This window comes from Pristiophorus japonicus, chromosome 18 (assembly GCF_044704955.1).
Source record: "Pristiophorus japonicus isolate sPriJap1 chromosome 18, sPriJap1.hap1, whole genome shotgun sequence".
Lineage (NCBI taxonomy): Eukaryota > Metazoa > Chordata > Chondrichthyes > Pristiophoridae > Pristiophorus > Pristiophorus japonicus.
This window is the reverse complement of record NC_091994.1, coordinates 23004722-23023818: the sequence shown is the minus strand read 5'-3', so window position 1 is coordinate 23023818 and position 19097 is coordinate 23004722. Positions and strand designations below refer to the sequence as shown.

General features: G+C 42.6%; 1 protein-coding gene across 1 annotated transcript in view; it reads right to left on the bottom strand.

Annotated features, from left to right (window-relative positions):
* The window catches only part of LOC139229160 (major facilitator superfamily domain-containing protein 12-like), a 68433-nt gene that overhangs the window by 37802 nt on the left and 11534 nt on the right, over positions 1-19097 (bottom strand). Inside the window, exons 2-3 of the mRNA XM_070860822.1 lie at positions 8422-8632; positions 2046-2172 (exon numbers count right to left, since the gene is read on the bottom strand). Coding sequence (XP_070716923.1) covers positions 2046-2172; positions 8422-8632 — 338 coding nt within the window. The remainder of the gene's footprint in view (positions 1-2045; positions 2173-8421; positions 8633-19097) is intronic.

Sequence of the window (19097 nt, the reverse complement as noted above, 5' to 3'; positions counted from 1 at the left end):
CCATGGTGGGACATTGGGACAAGATATCAAAATTTCTCCATGTATCCACATTTTCTCTCATGCTTTGATTATCCTACAAGTATTTGTACTAATATCATTATATGTCGCTTGAAAGCTATGGTTAAGGAGGTAAAAAACTAAGATGGTGATCGCTACCACTGTAAACTATCACCCTTCCGCCTATCAAAGTATGTTAAAAATATCGGCCCTAAACAAGAGAAGAATCATCGCTAAAAACCTCCTCCTCAAGCTGGGGACTGTAAAGGGTTAAAAGTTGTATTTAAAATGAATAATGGTCATTGTTTTTGTAAGTCTTTTCTTTTCGCAAGTCTTTTCTTTTCTAAGTCACAATAACAAGTTCAGTCTTGTGGTGTGACAAGACAGGTTATATCTGGGGTGAAACTGCCAAGTTTGCAGAAATGTTTTACAATATTGTTGTCAGAGAACAGAATGCTCACCGATAATCGCAAGGGCAGTTGAGGCGCATGCAGGTGCTATCGTGAGCAACCGACCCAGTGTTACAGAACGACCAGCCACCAACTGAACACGCTGAGCTCCAACCAACCGTTAATGATATCAGGATTGGGAACGTGGTGATCACGGGTTGTTTAAAAAAAGGTATATAAAAAAAAAAAAAAACAGACCGATCCCCGATTGTCTCCCATAGACAAAGAAAAGAGGGACCAGCCAAGCAGTCTCGAGTCAGCGCTCTGTCATCCTTGGGTTGTCCGGGAAGTAAAGCATGGTACTTTAACCAGTTAATTACTGTCAAAGTTTGTTTAATGCATGCTGTGTGTGTCTAATAAACTGTTCTTGTTTACTAAATGAGTATCCTGGTCATCACCATTTATGCCAGTTGAATCAGAGTGAACAGGGGCAGTTACATCGGTCTACAGATCAGGCCAGAGGTTAGAGAAATCCCCGCCTTCCACCAACTGCTGGAAAGATAAAGCAATTTATAACACTGGCATATCAGCAAAAAAAAAAGTTTGCCAACACAATTCTGCATTAAAGTTGTTGAGCAGTTTATCATTCAGACTAATACCGACCATTTTATCCTCTGTTTGCTGCGACAGTTAGAAAGGCCATTTTCACTAATCAAATCCAGTCACAGCTACAGTCTGCCTGTTTACTCTTCGCATTACTGCTTCCTTCTGTTTACTATTCAAACCATATGGTTGCTGGGAATGGGTGAAATTTCTCCCAGAGATCTCACAGCTTTCAGCAAACTTCCACTAACAGACTTTGAAAGCACTGCAGCTTTTTCACTCAAGGAAGACTGAAATTATGATTTAAAACTTGCATGTATATCTTGGTGATGAAAGTACAGAAAGAGGAAAAACTTTTAAAGTTATGCAAATACATTTGCCGAAACTTGATTATGCCCCCTTTAGTGAGGTGCAGTTTGGGGAAAGACTCCCCAGTGGCTCAGCATCCAATTGATCAAACACAAAGCCACACAGATTAGGGCAGTCGGATCGTTACAACTGGCCTCAACACCCACAGACTACAGAGCAGGAGCAGACACTTCAAAATTACCCTGTGGAAATATATCCCCGAGAGTGTGTGTGTTCACATCTCTCCATGGCCTTGCTCCTCCCCATCTCTGCAACCTGCTCCTGCCCGACAACCCTCAGGAGAAATCTGCGTTCCTCCATTTCTGGCCTCTGGCACATCCCCGATTTCCTTCGCTGCACCATCGGCAGCCACTCCTTCAGCTATCTAGGCCCCAAGCTCTGGAATTCCCTTCCTTAACCCTTTACGCTTCTCTCGCTCCTCCTTCGAGACGCTCCTTAAAACCTCTCTTTGACCAAGCTTTTGTTCACCGATCCCAATATCTCACGTGTGGCTCGGTATCAAATTGTGTCAGGTAGCGCTCCTTGGGATGTTTTACTATGTTAAAAAAGCTATATAAATTCAAGTTATTGTTGTTGTTGCGTCAATGTCCAGGGAAAGTGAAAACTTGAGAATGCGATGGGGGGGTGGGGTAAGACAGTCAAGAGTTGGATGAAAGAGAAAGCAACAGTGTTTAATTGGTTGCTTACCCTGAACAGCGGAATATCCTGTTTGCCAAGATTATTATTAGTGTCTGGATCCTCCGACCGTTGAAAGTGAAACAGCAGCCACGCAATCCCATATACTGCAATATTTGCTACAACAGTAAAAGCATACCTGGGGAGGGAAACAAACAGAATGGCTACAGATTAGAGGGTCATTGCAGAATCAAGACCCAGATTGTTCTCCCGCACTTTGAGCAACAGCCCTTTAGTTGAATATTCCTCCTGGTCACTGCCAGAGCGCTGCTGCAGCAGAGCAAAGGTGAGCAGTGTTCACAAGAAACCACCGCGAAACGTGCCAAGCAGCTGCGAGTGGAAATTATTCAAGCAGAGACAAAAAAGAAGAAACGCAGGTTCCAAATGTGTTTAATTCTAAAATGGTTGAAAAGCATTAGCAGCCATCTTTTTTAATTATTCTGTAAAGTCTGTCTAATGAATGCAAGATTATTTCAGATTTCCTGCTGTAAAGAAGCCTAAATATGATGCTTTTAAAAGGGAAGTGAGATAAGGAATAGAAGGATATGCTGATAGGGTTAGATGCAGAGGAGTGGGAGGAGACTTGTGTGGAGCATAAACACCGACATAGACCAGCTCGGCTGTACATTCAATGCACAGAGGCTGGGTATTCTGTGGTGAGCGTCTCACCTGACTCCCCAAAGCTTTTCCACCATCTACAAGGCACAAGTCAGGAGTGTGATAGAATACTCTTCACTTGCCGGGATGAGTGCAGCTCCAACAACATTTGAAGTTCAACACCATCCAGGACAAAGCAGCCCGCTTGATTGGCACCCCATCCACCACCTTAAACAATCACTCCCTCCACCACCGGCGCATCGTGGCTGCAGTGTGTAACATCTACAAGATGCACTGCAGCAACTCGCCAAGGCTTCTTCGGCAGCACCTCCCAAACCTGTGACTTCTACCACCTAGAAGGACAAGGGCACCAGGTCCCACCAGCTTCACGTTCCGCTCCAAGTCACACACCATCCTGACTTGAAAGTATATTGCCATTTGTTCATTGTCGCTGGGTCAAAATCCTGGAACTCCCTCCCCAACAGCACTATGGGAGAACCTTCACCACATGGACTGTAGCGGTTCAAGAAAGTGGCTCACTTTCTCAAGGGCAATAATTGCTGGTCTTGCCAGCGACACCCACAGCCCATGAACGAAAAAAAATTCTATGTAGCAGAGAAAAGTACTAGAACAGACTTAATTTGCACACAGATCAAGTTATTTTCATGTATGCAAATAAACAGTTTGCAGTCACATCTGTAACACACCAGTCAACTATATACACCAGGCAGACTCACCCTCCTCTCCCCAACATTAAGTGTTTTTGCAGTTGATAGTATGCAATATAGCTGGAGAGCTTTGGGAGAGGGCAGTTAGGATGACAGTGCTTCAGATTCAAATTCGATTACAAACCCCCCAAATTACAAGTTAGAAAGACAAACTGATTTTTTTTTCTGTAGTAAAGTTGATAATCAGAAAGTCTCGTGTGCTGTATACATTTAAGAAAATTCCACACTGCTTTCATTCAAATGAATGTTTATTCCAAAACCACAATATAGCACCACAAAAATCACTGGCAGTCAGCTACGATTACTAAATTCTCATGTCTGCACACACTTCACCCCCATTATAAATTCCTAGGTTCATATTTATAATGAAAATTTGTAATGTAATTACAACCTCTCAACAGGGGTGGCACTGTTGCTCCACTGCTTGTACTGCAGAGAAACCCCTCTATTTCCCAAATTGCCGTCAGTTTTGCTGCTTAACTATTTTTATCTAATTTATTTTTATTTATAAACAGAATATATGTCCTTCTCTTCAAGACAATTTTTTTAAAAAAAAGTTAACTGCTGACCACTTTTTAAAATGCAGGCAGTGCATAGTTACCACCACCATCACACACAGCAGCTTCTGCTCACCTGTAGACAGCGATTGCCCATAATCTGCAAATTCCATTAAAAGGATTTTTCAAAGTGGCAAATAAATTATCCCTAAAAATATTTAAATCCATAAAATAAAATGTGTCCCAGAGCCAATTTCAATATGCAGCGTGGGAAGTTTGCATTCAGAATACACTCAGCATCGAATCAGAACGCTAATGTTCTCCTCATGCTCCATCTCACCGCAGCTACGGGAAAGCTGTCCAATGGATCAGCAGCCATCATGGCACAACCTTTCCTCGAGCTCCTGAGATAGGAAAATCCTATCTACGGAATCTTCCACAAGGATGTCTGGGCCTCCGAGATTCCTGGTATTTCCCCAACTACCAAAGCAAAAATCCAAGAACTACGTTATTTTTACACTTTCGCAGCAACTGCCGGGTTAAAGAAATGGACCACTCGTTTCTAACTGCAACTTTGTGACCAGCATGCAAAATAGGATTGGGTTACCATTCAAGTGGCGGGGGGGGGGGGGGGGGGAGAGAGAAAGAGGAGGAGGGGGGAAACAAGTAAAAAGAAACATTGTAGTGGTAGGGGACAGTATCATTCGGGGGATAGATACTGTTCTCTGCAGCTGAGAGCGTGAGTCCCAAAGGCTGTGTTGCCTATCCGGTGTCAGGGTTAAGGACATCTCCTCTGGGTTGGAGAGGAACTTGGAGTGGGAAGGGAAAGATCCAGTTGTCGTGGTCCGCAGGGGTACCAATGACATTGGTAGGACAAACAAAGAGGTTCTGCAGAGGGATTATGAGCAGCTAGGGGCCAAATTAAAAAGCAGAACCACAAAAGGTAATAATCTCTGGATTACTACCGGAGCCACAAGCAAATTTGCATAGGGTAAATAAGATCAGAGAGTTATAAACACGTGGCTCAAAGACTGGAATGGGGGAAATGGGTTTTGGTTCGTAGGACTCTGGCATCAGTGCTGGGGTAAAAGGGAGCTGTTGCATTCGGACGGGTGAATCAAATAACTAATTAGTGAGGGGGAGGGTTCAGGTGAACAAAAATTTTTAAAAGTCAAAGAATAAGCAGAAGGCAATAGAGCAGGGTAGCACTGGGGTAATTAAAACCAGAGCATGCCAGGAAGGAGAAAGGAGACACAAAGGTGAATCAGAAAGTGGGGTCAAAGCAACAACAAAAAATGGTAAAATAATACATTTAAAAGCTCTTTATCTGAATGCATATAGCATTCGTAACAAAATAGATGAGTTGATGGAACAAATGGGTATGATCTGATAGCCATTAGAGACATGGTTGCAAGATGACCAAGACTGGAACTGAATATTCAGGGGTATTTGACAATTCGAAGGACAGACAGAAAGGAAAAGGGAGCGGGGTAGCACTGTTAATAAAGGATGGGATCAGTGCGTCAGAGAGAAATTATATTGGCTCAGAAGATCAAGATGTTGAATCAGTTTGGGTGGAGATAAGGAATAATAAAAGGAGAAAAAGTCATAGGGGGCCTATAGACTGTGCCCACCAAACAATAGCTACACTGTTGGACGGAGTATAAATCAAGAAATAATGGAGGCTTGTAAAAAAAAAAGGGACGACAATTATCATGGACAATTTTAACCTTCATCTTGATTGGACAAAGCAAATTGGCCAGCGTAGCCTAGAGAAAGAGTTCATAGAATGTATCCAGGATTGTTTCCTTGAACAGTACGTTGCGCAACCAACCAGGGAGCAGGCTATCTTAGATCTGGTACTGTGTAATGAGACAGGATTAATAAACGATCTCCTAATAAAAGGATCCTCTAAGAATGAGTGACTATAACATGGTTGAATTTCAAATTCAGTTGGAGGGCGAGAAAGTTGGATCTCAAACCAGTGTCCCAAGCTTAAATAAAAAAGGAAACTACAAAAGGCATGGGCAGAGTTGGCTAAAGTGGACTGGGAAAATAAGATTCAAGTATGGGAGGTTTGATGAGCAGTGGCAGACATTTAAGGAGATATTTCATAACTCGCAACAAAAATATATCCCAATATGAAGGAAAGACTAAGAAAAGAGAACCATCCATGGCTAACTAAGGAAATAAAGGATGGTATCAAATTGAAAACAAGGGCATACAATGTGGCCAGAGGATTGGAAAACTTAAAAGCCAGCAAAGAATGACTAAAAAAATATGATAGTGGGGGATAAATAGATTATGAAAGTAAACTAGCACGAAATATAAACAGATAGTAAGAGTTTCTATTAGGTACAGAAAAAGGAAAAAGTGGCTAAAGTAAGTGTTGGACCCCTAGAGGACGAGACTGGGGAATTAATAATGGAGAACAGGGAAATGGCAGAGACATTGAACAATTATTTTGTATCGGTCTTCACGGCAGAAGACACTAAAAACATTCCAATAGTGGATAATCAAGGGCTATAAAAGGAGGGAGGAACATAATACAATCATTAATGAAGTAGTACTCGGTAAAATAATGGGACTAAAGGCAGACAAGTATCCTGGACCTGATGGCTTACATCCTAGGGTCTTAAAAGTGGCTGCAGAGATAGTGGATGCATTGGTTGTAATCTACCAAAATTCCCTGGATTCTGGGGAGGTCCCAGCAGATTGGAAAACCGCAAATACAATGCCCCTATTTAAATAAAAAAAAAGGAGGCAGACAGAATGCAGGAAATTATAGACCAGTTAGCCCAACATCTGTCGTTAGGAAAATGCTGGGGTCCATTATTAAGGAAGCAGAAGCATCATCATCATCATAGGCAGTCCCTCGAACGAGGATGACTTGCTCCCACACCAAAAAGGGATGTTTCAATGAAGGATCAGATATTCCAGTCCTGAACTCCAGGGGTGGAAGATGCCAGTGCGTGGATTTTTTTTTTAAAAACGTATGGTGACCGTTGCACATCAGCCACCACACGGGCTTGACAGAGCTAGGCCTTTGTCCAGCGGCAAGGGTAAACCAGGATGACTGGAGACCTGCTCTGCTGCATGGACCTAGTGCAGAGACATATAGCAGTATCAGGATATTTGAAAAAGCATAATTCAATCAAGCAGAGTCAGCATGGTTATATGAAAAGGGAATCATGTTTGACAAATTTGTTGGCGTTCTTGGAGGATGTAACAAGCAGGTTGAATACGGGGGAAACCAGTGGATGTGGTGTATTTGGATTTCCAGAAAGCATTCGATAAGGTGCCACATAAAAAGGTTACTGCACAAATTCACGGGGTTGGGGGTAATATATTAGTTAGCCAATACTCTATCCAAAGCAACAGAAAACAGAGTCGGGATAAATGGATCATTTTCCGGTTGGCAAACAGTGACAAGTGGGGTGCCGCAAGGATCAGTGCTGGGGCCTCAACTATTTAGAATCTATATTAATGACTTGGATGAAGGGACAGAGTGTAATGTAACCAAACTTGCTGATGATACAAAGATGGATGGGAAAGCAAATTGTGAGGAGGACACACAAAATCTGAAAAAGAGATAGACAGGCTAAGTGAGTGGGCAAAAATTTGGCAGATGGACTATAATGTGGGAAAATGTGAGGTTATCCACTTTGGCAGAAAAAATAGAAAAGCAAATTATAATTTAAAATGGAGAAAAATTGCAAAGTGCTGCAGTACAGAGGGATCTGGGAGTCCTTGTGCATGAAACACAAAGTTAGTATGCAGGTACAGCAAGTAATCAGAGAGGCCGCCCATTTAAAACTGAGGAGGAGGATGCCTTTCTGGGGGTTGTAAATATTTGGAATTCTCTGTCCCAGAGAGCTGTGGATGCTGGATCATTGAATATATTTAAGGCAGAGCGAGAGAGCGCGCGAGTGAGAGCGAGCGAGATTTGAACAATAAGGGAATAAAGCGTTATGGGGAGCGGGCAGGGAAGTGGAGCCGAGTCCATGATCAAATCAGCCATGATCTTATTGAATGGCAGAGCAGGCTCAAGGGGCCACTGGCCTACTCCTGCTCCTATTTCTTATGTTCTTATGAATGTCAATCTTTGACTTTTGTTCAAATGGGAATTCAAAAGAAAGCAGGAAAAACTTGAATTTATATAGCACCTCACACGGCCACCAGATGCCTCAAAGCACTTTACAACCAATAAAGTACTTTGAGTGTAGTCACTGTTGTAATTTAGGAAATGCAGCAGCCAATTTGCACATAAGCAAGTTCCCACAAACAGGAATGTGATAATGACCAGATAATCTGTTTTTTTAATGATGTTGATTGAGGGATAAATATTGGCCAAGACACCAGGGATAATTCCCGTGCTCTTCTTCAAAATAGTGCCATGGGATCTTTTACGCTCCACCTGAGAGAGCAGACGAGGCCTCGGTTTAACCTGGAGTGGGACTTGAACCCACAACCTTCTGACTCCGAGCGAGAGTACTACCCACTGAGCCACAGCAGACACTGAGAATGCAAGTAGTAGTAGAAGAATGTAGCAAGAATTGTTTTTACCTAAAAGCAGTGAGTTCAACCCTCTCGTGGTTGTTGGCGACGAGCTCCGGTATCAAGGACAGGTGGGAGATCTGTATCGCAGCCCACCCAAACTGGAATATAATGATGAACGGAATGAAGTAAATGAGCTCAGCCCACTGTGGAAGGTCTTCACTGCTGCCCACTGGAGGGTTAAAAATGAACGGAAAGGATAGGATAACACTGATGCTCCCTGTTAAAATAAGAGAGAAGGTTAAAATAATTCTTATAAATGTAGCAACTTCCAAGAACATTGTACTGGAGTTTAGCTAAAAACAGGGCCACCAATGTTGCATTCCATTTTACCTGGACTACAAACACAGTATAGGAACACCCTTAAAATATGTATCACTTACATCTTCCAGCTGCATGCTATCTGCAGAGCTGGGAAGAGAATCGTATTCAAAATGTACTCACTGGATAGACATCTATCTCTTGATTCCAGGTATTGCTCATCAGAGGGAAGAACTGACATGGTTCAAACTAAATCGACATCTCCAAATGCCCATTTGATTCAGAGTAAAGGGAAGCAAGCTAGTGGGAAAAAAACAGCAAAGGAGAAGAAGTGGAACGGAGGGGTGAAGGGCAATTTATTAGCACTATAGCTGGCTTCCACTCCAAGAAGGGGCTTCATCTGGGCTGGGGCAAATACATCTTAAAGATGAGGGGCTAATTATATGTTTTAAATAGTTTATCTTTGCAAGAGGACGAGGAGTCCAAAGAATATAAGTGGTACAAAATATTCTTCCCCAACTCTTCACATTGTGACAATGCAGTGAGTCATCGTATGTGTGAAAAAGATAATTTCACTGCTGAACAACCCAATAATTCCAGTGAATTACTACGTACGAAAAAGGAAGTCCAAGTCATGAGACACATTCCAAAACATTTGCCCAAGAGCATTTACAGATTAGCTATTTCAACAGACCGGTCTTATGCACAACTTATGCATCCTGGAACACGGTGAACAATTATTTTCGGCTGGTTAAATTATAGCGTAAATCGGCTTATGAATACAGTCCACACAGAATTATAAACAAAACACAGTAAAATCATCAATTATAAAAAGCTCCTTTTGCACAGCTTTCTTGGTTTAAGCATAGACTACAGATTAGTCGAGGTTGCTGATGTCCCCAGTGGCAACCTAAAACTGCAATAAATATGATCAAAGTGCATGCAGGAACAGTATCCCCAAGTCACACGCCATCTTGACTTGGACATACATCACCGTTCCTTCATGGTCGATGGGTCAATATCCTGGAATTCCATACCAAGCACCATCACCACAAGAACTACACCGGTTCAAGGAGAAGGCCCATCTCCACCATCACAGGTCAACAAATGCACCATCGAGAATTTTTTTTTTATATATAAAATATATATATAATATATATGAATGGCAATTAAGACACATACATCAGGTCCAAGGCATGGGAACTAAGCTTAAAAGAAAATCAAAACAAAAAGTATAAGGAAGAGACAAAGGCAGTAAATGGGCTCAATTTCACCAAGGAGGCAAACAGCAGACACTAAGCAGTGATGAAAAACAGTCTTATGTCAAAGGCAATGTCTACCAAGTCAGCTGCATTATCAGATCACAGTCCATCCTAAATGGCGCAATCTCAGCAGGACTGAGATTCAGCCTCAATTCAGCCCCATCATGCCTGTGCCCGCTCTTTGCTGGAGCCCCCAAACCAATCCCATTGCCTGGATTTCTCTCTATGCCTTGTATCCTTTAGTTTCAATTATTTATCCAACTCTCCTTTGAAAGATGCAATCGCCTCCACCCCAACCACTTCCTACAGCACAGCATTCCAAGCTCCAGCAACACTTGCTGGGATTATTTATTTGAACCCCTTTGTCTCAGTTTTCCCCACACACCTCGGTCTTTGCATTAAATAGATATGGCTATTCCTGATTTCAAAAATATTAACACTTTTCCAGAACAAGCTACACCCGAAACCAGTTTGCTCATATCCCTCCTCACTGGTTAGTCACAGCAATGCTTTTGTGTGGTCAGCTAATTTGGAGATTGTGTTCCTGCAGCCAAGTCTGGATCATCTAGACACGTATGATATATGACAGATTTAAAGAGTATCTTTTGAAGAACTGATAGATTATAATACAGTAGATGTACATATAGATTTACAGAGGGTGCTCGATAAGGTATCTAACAACGGTTGTGTATTGGTTTCCATTTCATGCACCCGAGACATGCAATAATGCCAGTTTAAGACATGTACTACAGCAGCCGGGCAGTTACTGCAATGGAAAGCGGCTGGGAGTACAGCTCAGTTTAAGAGAATTTGTATGCACACATACATGAGTTAGAAAAAAAAAAAGAGAGAAAACTTGCATTTATATAGCGTCTGTCACAACCTCAGGACGTCCCAATGTGCTTTGCAGCCAATTATGTACTTTTTGAAGTGCAGTCACTGTCGCAATATAGGGAAAGAGGAAAAATGGGTAAAATTCCATAGTACATTCCAATTTATGGAGAGATAGGAGACTCTTTGGCAAGTCAACTGTATTACAACAATATCGCCCAATAGAAATCATGGACTACTTTAGCCACGTGCACTAATTTTAGTAGAAAATGCCTTGCATACAATATAGGTACATGTATTTCACTTGTACACTTACTCAACAAACATCTACCACCATTCAGTGCAAAACTGTGCAGTCTTTCTCCTTCACCAAAGTTTGGAATTCTACCACGAAATTATCAGACACATTACATCTTAGTGCAGCAGTTGCGAGTGGTAATTTGACTTCATCAGAGTGATTGCTGGTAATGTTGACTTGCACGAGACGTGCTGGACCATGCTCCTGCCTCAACCACAGCTCCTCCCACCCTCGCCTCCATACCACGCTCCTGGTGTTTCCAGTGCTGAAAAGTCCAGCATTTTCACCCATGTTACACACCATTTCAGTGGATAACCCAAGGAAGTAAACTACACATGATGATCATAAAACACTCACACTGCCTCCTGTCTTACCATTTTACCAACAAACACAAAAAAGTTTAAAGTATACATACATCTGTCGTGCGGATATGGGCATGGAGATCACATGTCCAAATGTGGTGCATCTTACTCAGTTTTTATTTGCTAATCAAAAATTAAAATTGGTTAAATGTGGCCATTGGACAACACTACTACAGGCATTTCTGGCAAAAATGGTGCGACAGTTCTGAATTCTTCACCCTTTTTCCTCTTCCATGAGAAAAAAAAAACTTGGCCAGAAAGAAAGACTTGCATTTATATAGCACCTTTTATGGCCACTGGACATCTCAAAGCACTTTGCAGCCAATGAAGTACTTTTGGAGTGTAGTCACTGTTGTAATGTAGGAAACGCAGCAGCCATCTTGCACACAGTAAATACCCGCAAACAGCAATGTGATAATGACCAGACAAATCGGTTTTTGTTATGTTGATTGAGGAATAAATATTGGCCATAAAACTGGGGATAACTCCCCTGCTCTTCTTCAGATAGTGCCATGGAATCTTTTACGTCCACCCGAGAGCAGATGGGACCTTGGTTTAACGTCTCACCCGAAAGACGGCACTTCCAACAGTGCAGCACTCCCTCAGCACTGCAGTGTCAGCCTTGATTTATTTGCTCAAGTTTCTGGAGTGGGACTTGAACCCACAATCTTCTGACTCAAAAGGCAATAGTGCTACACACTGAGCCACAGCTGACACTGACAGAAGCAACACAAGTCTGTGTTTTGGGTACAAATTAAAAATCAACTCTGCTTTCCAAAGCTGCTCCTAATGTTTTTTCAAAACATTCCAGCAAATGACCAACACCTCTTAAGATCGGGTATTCTTTAAGCTGTTTGGAGGTAAGTCATGCCCTGGCTGATCGAAATCAACAGTAATATTTCACTTCATGTGAAAGGGAAGTAAAATAGCCTGTACGTATTCTCATGACTCACTCAATTAGGCTAGCCTAATTGAGTTGAGTTTGACACTAATGTTTATTTAATTTAATGATCTAACTCAAGTATAATTGAGAAATAACAGAGGAACAGTTTTATGAGCATGTATACAGACACTAAATCTCAAACAATTCCACTTGCACCAAGGTTAAAAGAAAATGCAAAACTTGCCATTCATGATCTCAAGACGCTTCACTGCCAATCAAATTCATTTGAAGTTTAGTCACTGCTATAAATGTCAGAAATGCGGCAGACATTTTGCATACAGCAAGTTCCTATAAACAGCAATGTGATAGCCTGTTTCTAGTGATGGTGGTTGAGTGAGATCCCATTGTTCCTTGTGGGACCTTGCTGTGCACCAAGTGGCAATCATGTTTCCCTACATTACAGCAGTAAGAACACTTCAAAAATGACTTCATTGGCTGTAAAACACTTGTCGCGAGGTTGTGAAAGACGCTATATAAATGCAAGTTCGTTCCTTTTCCATTTCCCAGCCAGTCCCATGCTGAGTTGGCTACCCAAAGGCAGAGGAAAGGGGATTTAAAATGAGAGGGTGTTGCTTTGCACAGATCCTACACAATGATACATGTGTTACCCATGCCTGGTCATTCAGGAAGACATCTAGCACCTTGGTGCTGACAAAGAACACAGTCTTAAGTCAGTCTTTGGAGAGGTTTAAGGAATACATGTACTCAAGAATTGGAAATCCAGGCTAGATTTAATTTTAATAGCTGCCTTTTGTTATGCTCCCATATTCCACTAACCAGCAGGGCAGTGGGAGTCAAGCCCAACATGTAACAAGAGCTTTCTAAAATTAAAACGAAGTGACAAACATTTCTCATTAGCCATTTCAGAGTCATTTTAACTGCAGCTTCTGCAGATTTACTGCTTTACTCTCCAGTTGGTAAAAAAATTAACGATGAACAGCCACCAATCAGATCACTGGAAGCTCACAACTCCTTCCCATACACTCAGCACCAGTTGTGTGGTTTCCCCTCCATAAATCTTGGCAAGTTGTAAGGCAACAAACATTTTTGTGAAAAGTATAATGTAGCTGGCAGTGTGGGCTTCAGGTTTATAGTCACCCAATAGCTCTGCAGCTAAATGCAGTCCCGAGACTCCGGGTTCAATCTACAGTGTCTGCTACATTAGCTATTCTCAGCCAGTGCAATATAATTCACTGTTGTTGTTGTAGTACGAACAAGTATTTATATAACACCTTTAATATCAGGACACAGCAGACAGTGAAGGAAGGATGTTGAAAGAGAAAGGGGGTGCATGAACAGAGAGACCTGGGAGTATATGTGCACAAATTGTTAAGGTGGCAGGGCAGGTTGAGAAAGGTTAAAAAAGCATAGGGCATCTTGGGCTTCACAAATAGAGGCAGAGTACAAAAGCAAGGAAGTTGTAATGAACCTTAATAAAACACTGATTTGGCCTCAACTGGAGTATTGTGCACAATCTGGGCACCGCACTTTAAGAAGGATATGAAGACCTTTGAGAAGGTGCAGAAGAGATGTACAAGAATGGTTCCAGAGATGAGGGACTTCAGTTACGTGGATAGACTGGCGAAGCTGGGCTTCTCCTTAGAGCAGAGATGATTTATAGGAGATTTGATGTGTGTTCAAAATCATGAGGGGTCTAGACAGAGTAGAGAGAGAGAAACTGTTCCCATTGGTGGAAGGGTCGAGAACCAGGGGAGACAAATTTAAGGTGATTGGCAAAAGAACCAAAGGCGACATGAGGAAAAACCTTTTTACGCAGCGAGTGGTTAGGATCTGGAATGCACTGCCTGAAAGGGTGGTGGAGGCAGACTCAATCATGGCTTTCAAAAAGGGGAATGGGTTAAGTATCTGAAGGAAAAAAAATTGCAGGGCTATGGGGAAAGGGTAGGGGAGTGGGACTAGCTGATTGCTGTTGTAGAAAGCCGGCATGGGCTCGATGGGCTGAATGGCCTCCTTCTGTGCTGTAACCATTGCAGGATTCAATGACTGAAAGCATGGCCAACAGGTTTTGGGAGATTTTTTTTTTTAAAAAAAGGAAGGGAGGGGGGCAGCAATACGAGAACATTTAGAATATTCCACAAAAGAGCAGCAAGACTGGAGTGGGGGAGTCGGGTAAGAATATTCAGAAGTGAGATGTATATTCTCCCCGCTGGAGTGGAACTAAACTATAGAACCAATGGGAGCCTGTTCAACCTTCACCACCTCCAGACTAGATCCAAGGTGGTCCCATCCTCAGTCATTGAGCAACAGCACGCAGACAGCGCTTACGTCTGCGCACAGAGGCCGAACTCCAAGCCATTGTCAACATCTTCACCGAGGCGTACGAGAGCATGGGCCTTACACTAAACATCCGTAAGACAGAGGTCCTCCACACCTGACCCCGCCACACAGCAAAATCCACCGCACAGCATTGGACAACGTGGACCATTTTCCATACCTCGAGGGCCTACTATCAGCAAGGGCAAACATCGATGACTAGGTCTAATATCGCCTCCAGTGTGCCAGCGCAGTCTTCAGTCACCTGAGGAAGTGTTTTTGAAGACCAGGACCTCAAATCTGGCACCAAGCTGATAGTCTACAGGGCAGTAGTGATACCCACCCTCCTATATGGCTCAGAGACGTGGACTATATACAGCAGACATCTCAAAGCACTGGAGAAGTACCACCAGCGCTGCCTCCGCAAGATCCTGCAAATCCACTGGGAGGATAGATGCATCAATGTCAGTGTTCTCGCTCAGGCCAACATCCCCAGCATTGAAGCACTGACCACACTCGACCAGCTCTGTTGAGTGGGCCACATCGTCCACATGCCCAACACAAGACTCCCAAAGCAAGCGCTCTACTCTGAACTCCTACACAGCAAGCAAGCCCCAGGTGAGCAGAGGAAAAGTTTCAAGGACACCCTCAAAGCTCTTCTTGATAAAGTGCAACATCCCCAATGGCACTTGGGAATCTCTGGCCCAAGACCGCCCAAACTGGAGGAAGTGCACCCGGGAGGGCGCTGAGCACCAAGTCTCATCGCCGAGAGCATGCAGAAATCAAGCAGACAGCGGAAGGAGCGTGCAGCAAAACAGGCTCCCCACCCACCCTTTCCTTCAACCACTGTCTGCCCCACCTGTGACAGAGACTGTAATTCCCACACTGGACTGTACAGCCACCTGAGAACTCACTGAATGGAAGCAAGTCTTCCTCGATTTCGAGGGACTGCCGATGATGATGATGATCCAGGAGTTAGAGGAACAAAGGGTTTGGACTGGGATCCAAGGCAGAAGGAGGTTGCAGATGTAGGGCGAGGTGCAGTCAATGAAGGGATTTGTAGACTAGTGGTCAATTTTGTGCGTAGTAGGAAGCAGGGAGGCAGTGGTAGTTGGATGCCAAGGGTGATGCAAGATTTACTGCATAATAGGATGTGGTAAAATGGACATTGCTACCTTCCAAGGCCCACCAAAAGAGGAAGTTTCTGCAGGCACTTTCAGAGGGAGCAGAGCACCTAATGGTTGTTGCTATTGGAAATGAAGCAGCCACATGTTCTGGTCACCAGCTGATTAAAGTGAAGCGCTTCACTGAGCCACTCAAATAAAACCATACACTGACTTGGATGTGCTTTTCCTGCCAATGACGAGGGCACAGAAGGTAGAAACAAACAGTACGAGGGACACTTTCAATATCATGTGTGTATAAATGTGTTGTGACTGCTGTGAAATCCATACCATAATATAAAGTAGATCCATTTCTACAGCATCAGTATCCTGTGATAATACTAAAGAACTGTTCCTTAGTTACCAGAACCTTGTTTTTGAGCAACCTGTGCACAAATTTCTAACGTACAGTATGATTTTAGAAATAATAGCCCACCCAATGCGGGGTCTTGTGACATGGATACTTTAGATATTAAAGGTTATGGGATATTCAGAGGGTGTAAAGGACACTATATAAATCCAAGTTTTTTCTTCAGTAAGCGTTTCAATAAATTTCCAGTCAATAAAACAAAGAGCATGTCACAATCCAATCTCCTGCGTTCCTAGTTTTCGATTGCAAAAGGATTGCAACCCTATTTCAAAAGTGTTCCGGCTTAAATCTGTTTTTAAAAGGAAGATCAATTTAAATCAGATTTTAAAGACAGTTCGACTGTTGAAGACTGACAGACTATTTAAGAGAGTACATGAACAGTGGCATAATTCCTCCTAAATAGACAAGCACCAACAGCACATTTATTCTAGGTACAAGATCACACCAAGCGGCACATTGTGCAAGGTAATTGTTGGCACATGGTCAGGTTCCAGAATAGAAAGAATAAATGGATTTCTGGATCCCCAACATTTGTTCATCAGCCAAGAAATTCTAAAAGGAACCCAAAGAATAAGGCAAACTCAATTTTAAGTCAGCATTCCATCGGCTTTCATTTGGAAAGTCCTACGGACTCAACAATCCCAGCCTCCCCGGGTCTGTACCGAGTGTCTATGGACCCGGGAAGGCATTGCACAACGCGCATGCGCTGAAAACCGGCTTTTCCGATCTAGAAAGCTGGAGCTGGACAGATCCAACGCTTATCGGGAGCGAGGACATTGGCAAGGGCAAGATTGCGGGCTTTACCCATATCTTGTCCAGCAAATGTCCTCAAAACTCTTGCATAGCCTTTTACAGGCATAAGAGTTTTAAAACATACACAATTAAATTTAGTTTAAAAAAAAACACATTTTGTTTAAAAACCCTGCCCACTAAGGCAAGTTTATTTTTAACCCTAATTACAAAACTTGTGTATATATATATATATATATATATATATAATATATATATATATATATATTATATTAAAAAATATTTTTCTCTAACTTTAATTTCAATTATGTAAGGATTGTTTTTTATTTTTTATGATGGTGTTTAGTGTGTTTGTTTTTTTTTCTCTGAGTAGATAAGAGCTCTCATTGCTATTAATGAGAAAGCTGTGGAATACTGTACCTGATTGGCTGAGCAGTCACACACGACTGCACCTTCTGCATCCGAACCTGGAGGACGGGAGCGCGCTTCGCAGCTCGGGAAGAGAAGGCCTCCCCAACGGAATCAATGCTCCTCCGGTGAAGCGCTTTGAAACATTAAAAGGCGCTATATGAATGCAAGTTGATGATGATTTAAGTCCTGGGCAATACACAACTTTAAAATAGCAGAAATGTCCAGTTTGCAGACATTATAGAAACAAAGTTAGATCACAGGTTGGGTTATCCACAAGTGATCCCACACTGTTCATTATATTTCGACCCATCTCGGTTTAGAGAAACCATACACTGTGGGCAGAACAGAGAATTCTATATTCTACTTTCCTCATTTTTAAATCTTACATAGCACATAATTATCACTATTCTAATAAACATTTTCTGTGTGATAAATTTTCTTTTGATAGAGGACATTCTTTCAGAGGTTCTAGAGAGTGCCCTAGGCAGTCTCAATAAGTGTGGTCGGATGGGGGGGGGGGGGGGGGGGGCGGGGGTGCAGCGGTTCCCTAACACTGAAATCTTTGAAAACCAGCATGTTGGGTCTCATCGCTAATAGTGACATTTATCATAATGCTGCACCAAACAACCCGTTTAAAAGCTGGTAACATTCCCATTTTCATAAAACAGCCAACATATTTGGGGCGGTTTCTGTGGCAACACGTTGTGCAGAGGTGCTTATTAGAGATACGGCTGGATGGTCAGAAGTCTCAAGATATTATAATAGGAAATGTGATTCTACCAGTTTCAAGCAAAATATCTAAAAACAAAAGTTGAATCCACGTGAACATTAAAGGGATGGTTGGGGGGGGAAGTGGGGGAGATTTGCAAATGACAAGAGTTGGGACTGCAAAAACAACCAAGCAGTGTGGGCAATACCCCAACAGGGCGTATGGAATCGAATAAATCTAACCTAACCCATCTGAAACTAGAACAAAGTTCTCATCCCCTTACTGCTCCCCCAATTTATAAACTCTGCCATGGCCCAATATCCACCCCGCCCCCAAACACATTTACCAATACAAGGACAAGCTGCTGGCCGGTTTGCTGGCATATGCCCAAGCTGCTACAGAACTACTCACGCGGTCAAGTTCAAGCCCACACTTCCTGAAGGAATTTACAATGGACTTTAATTATACTAAACAGCCGACAAATGACACTTGTTCCAGGAAGTCCCCATGTAACTTCCCTGCTTTCACTGAAGGCTGTGCATGACATTTAGATCATCAGACATTTTGTGCCGAGGGGAACTTTGATGATGAATGAAGGGGAAATATGTTCTCATTTAAACCAGTTAAAAAAAAAGGTACCAATGTTCCTAAAGTAGACCTAAGATAAACAAAGCCAGCTTTGTAAAAACAAGATAACAAATGAGAGAAACACACAGTTAAAAGCTGACCCCTGTGCTTTGTCACCGAGGGACAGCATAAACAAAAAAAAAAACAGGAAGAAACAGATGAGAGAAACGACAAGTTAACATATCAAATGTAAAATCTTAGTCAGAAGGGAAGTGTGTGCACCAAAGTAGTATAGTATAAAGGGATTAGTTCACAGGTGTTTCAATGAGGATCCTGACATTTTAGGTCCCAAATTACATCTTGAAGGGTGGAAGATGCCTGGGCGTGGATTCTTTTAACGTGGGGTGACCGTTGCACACCAGCCACCACACGGGCTTGACAGAGCTAAGCCTTGATCCAGTGGCAAGGGTTAACCAAGACGACC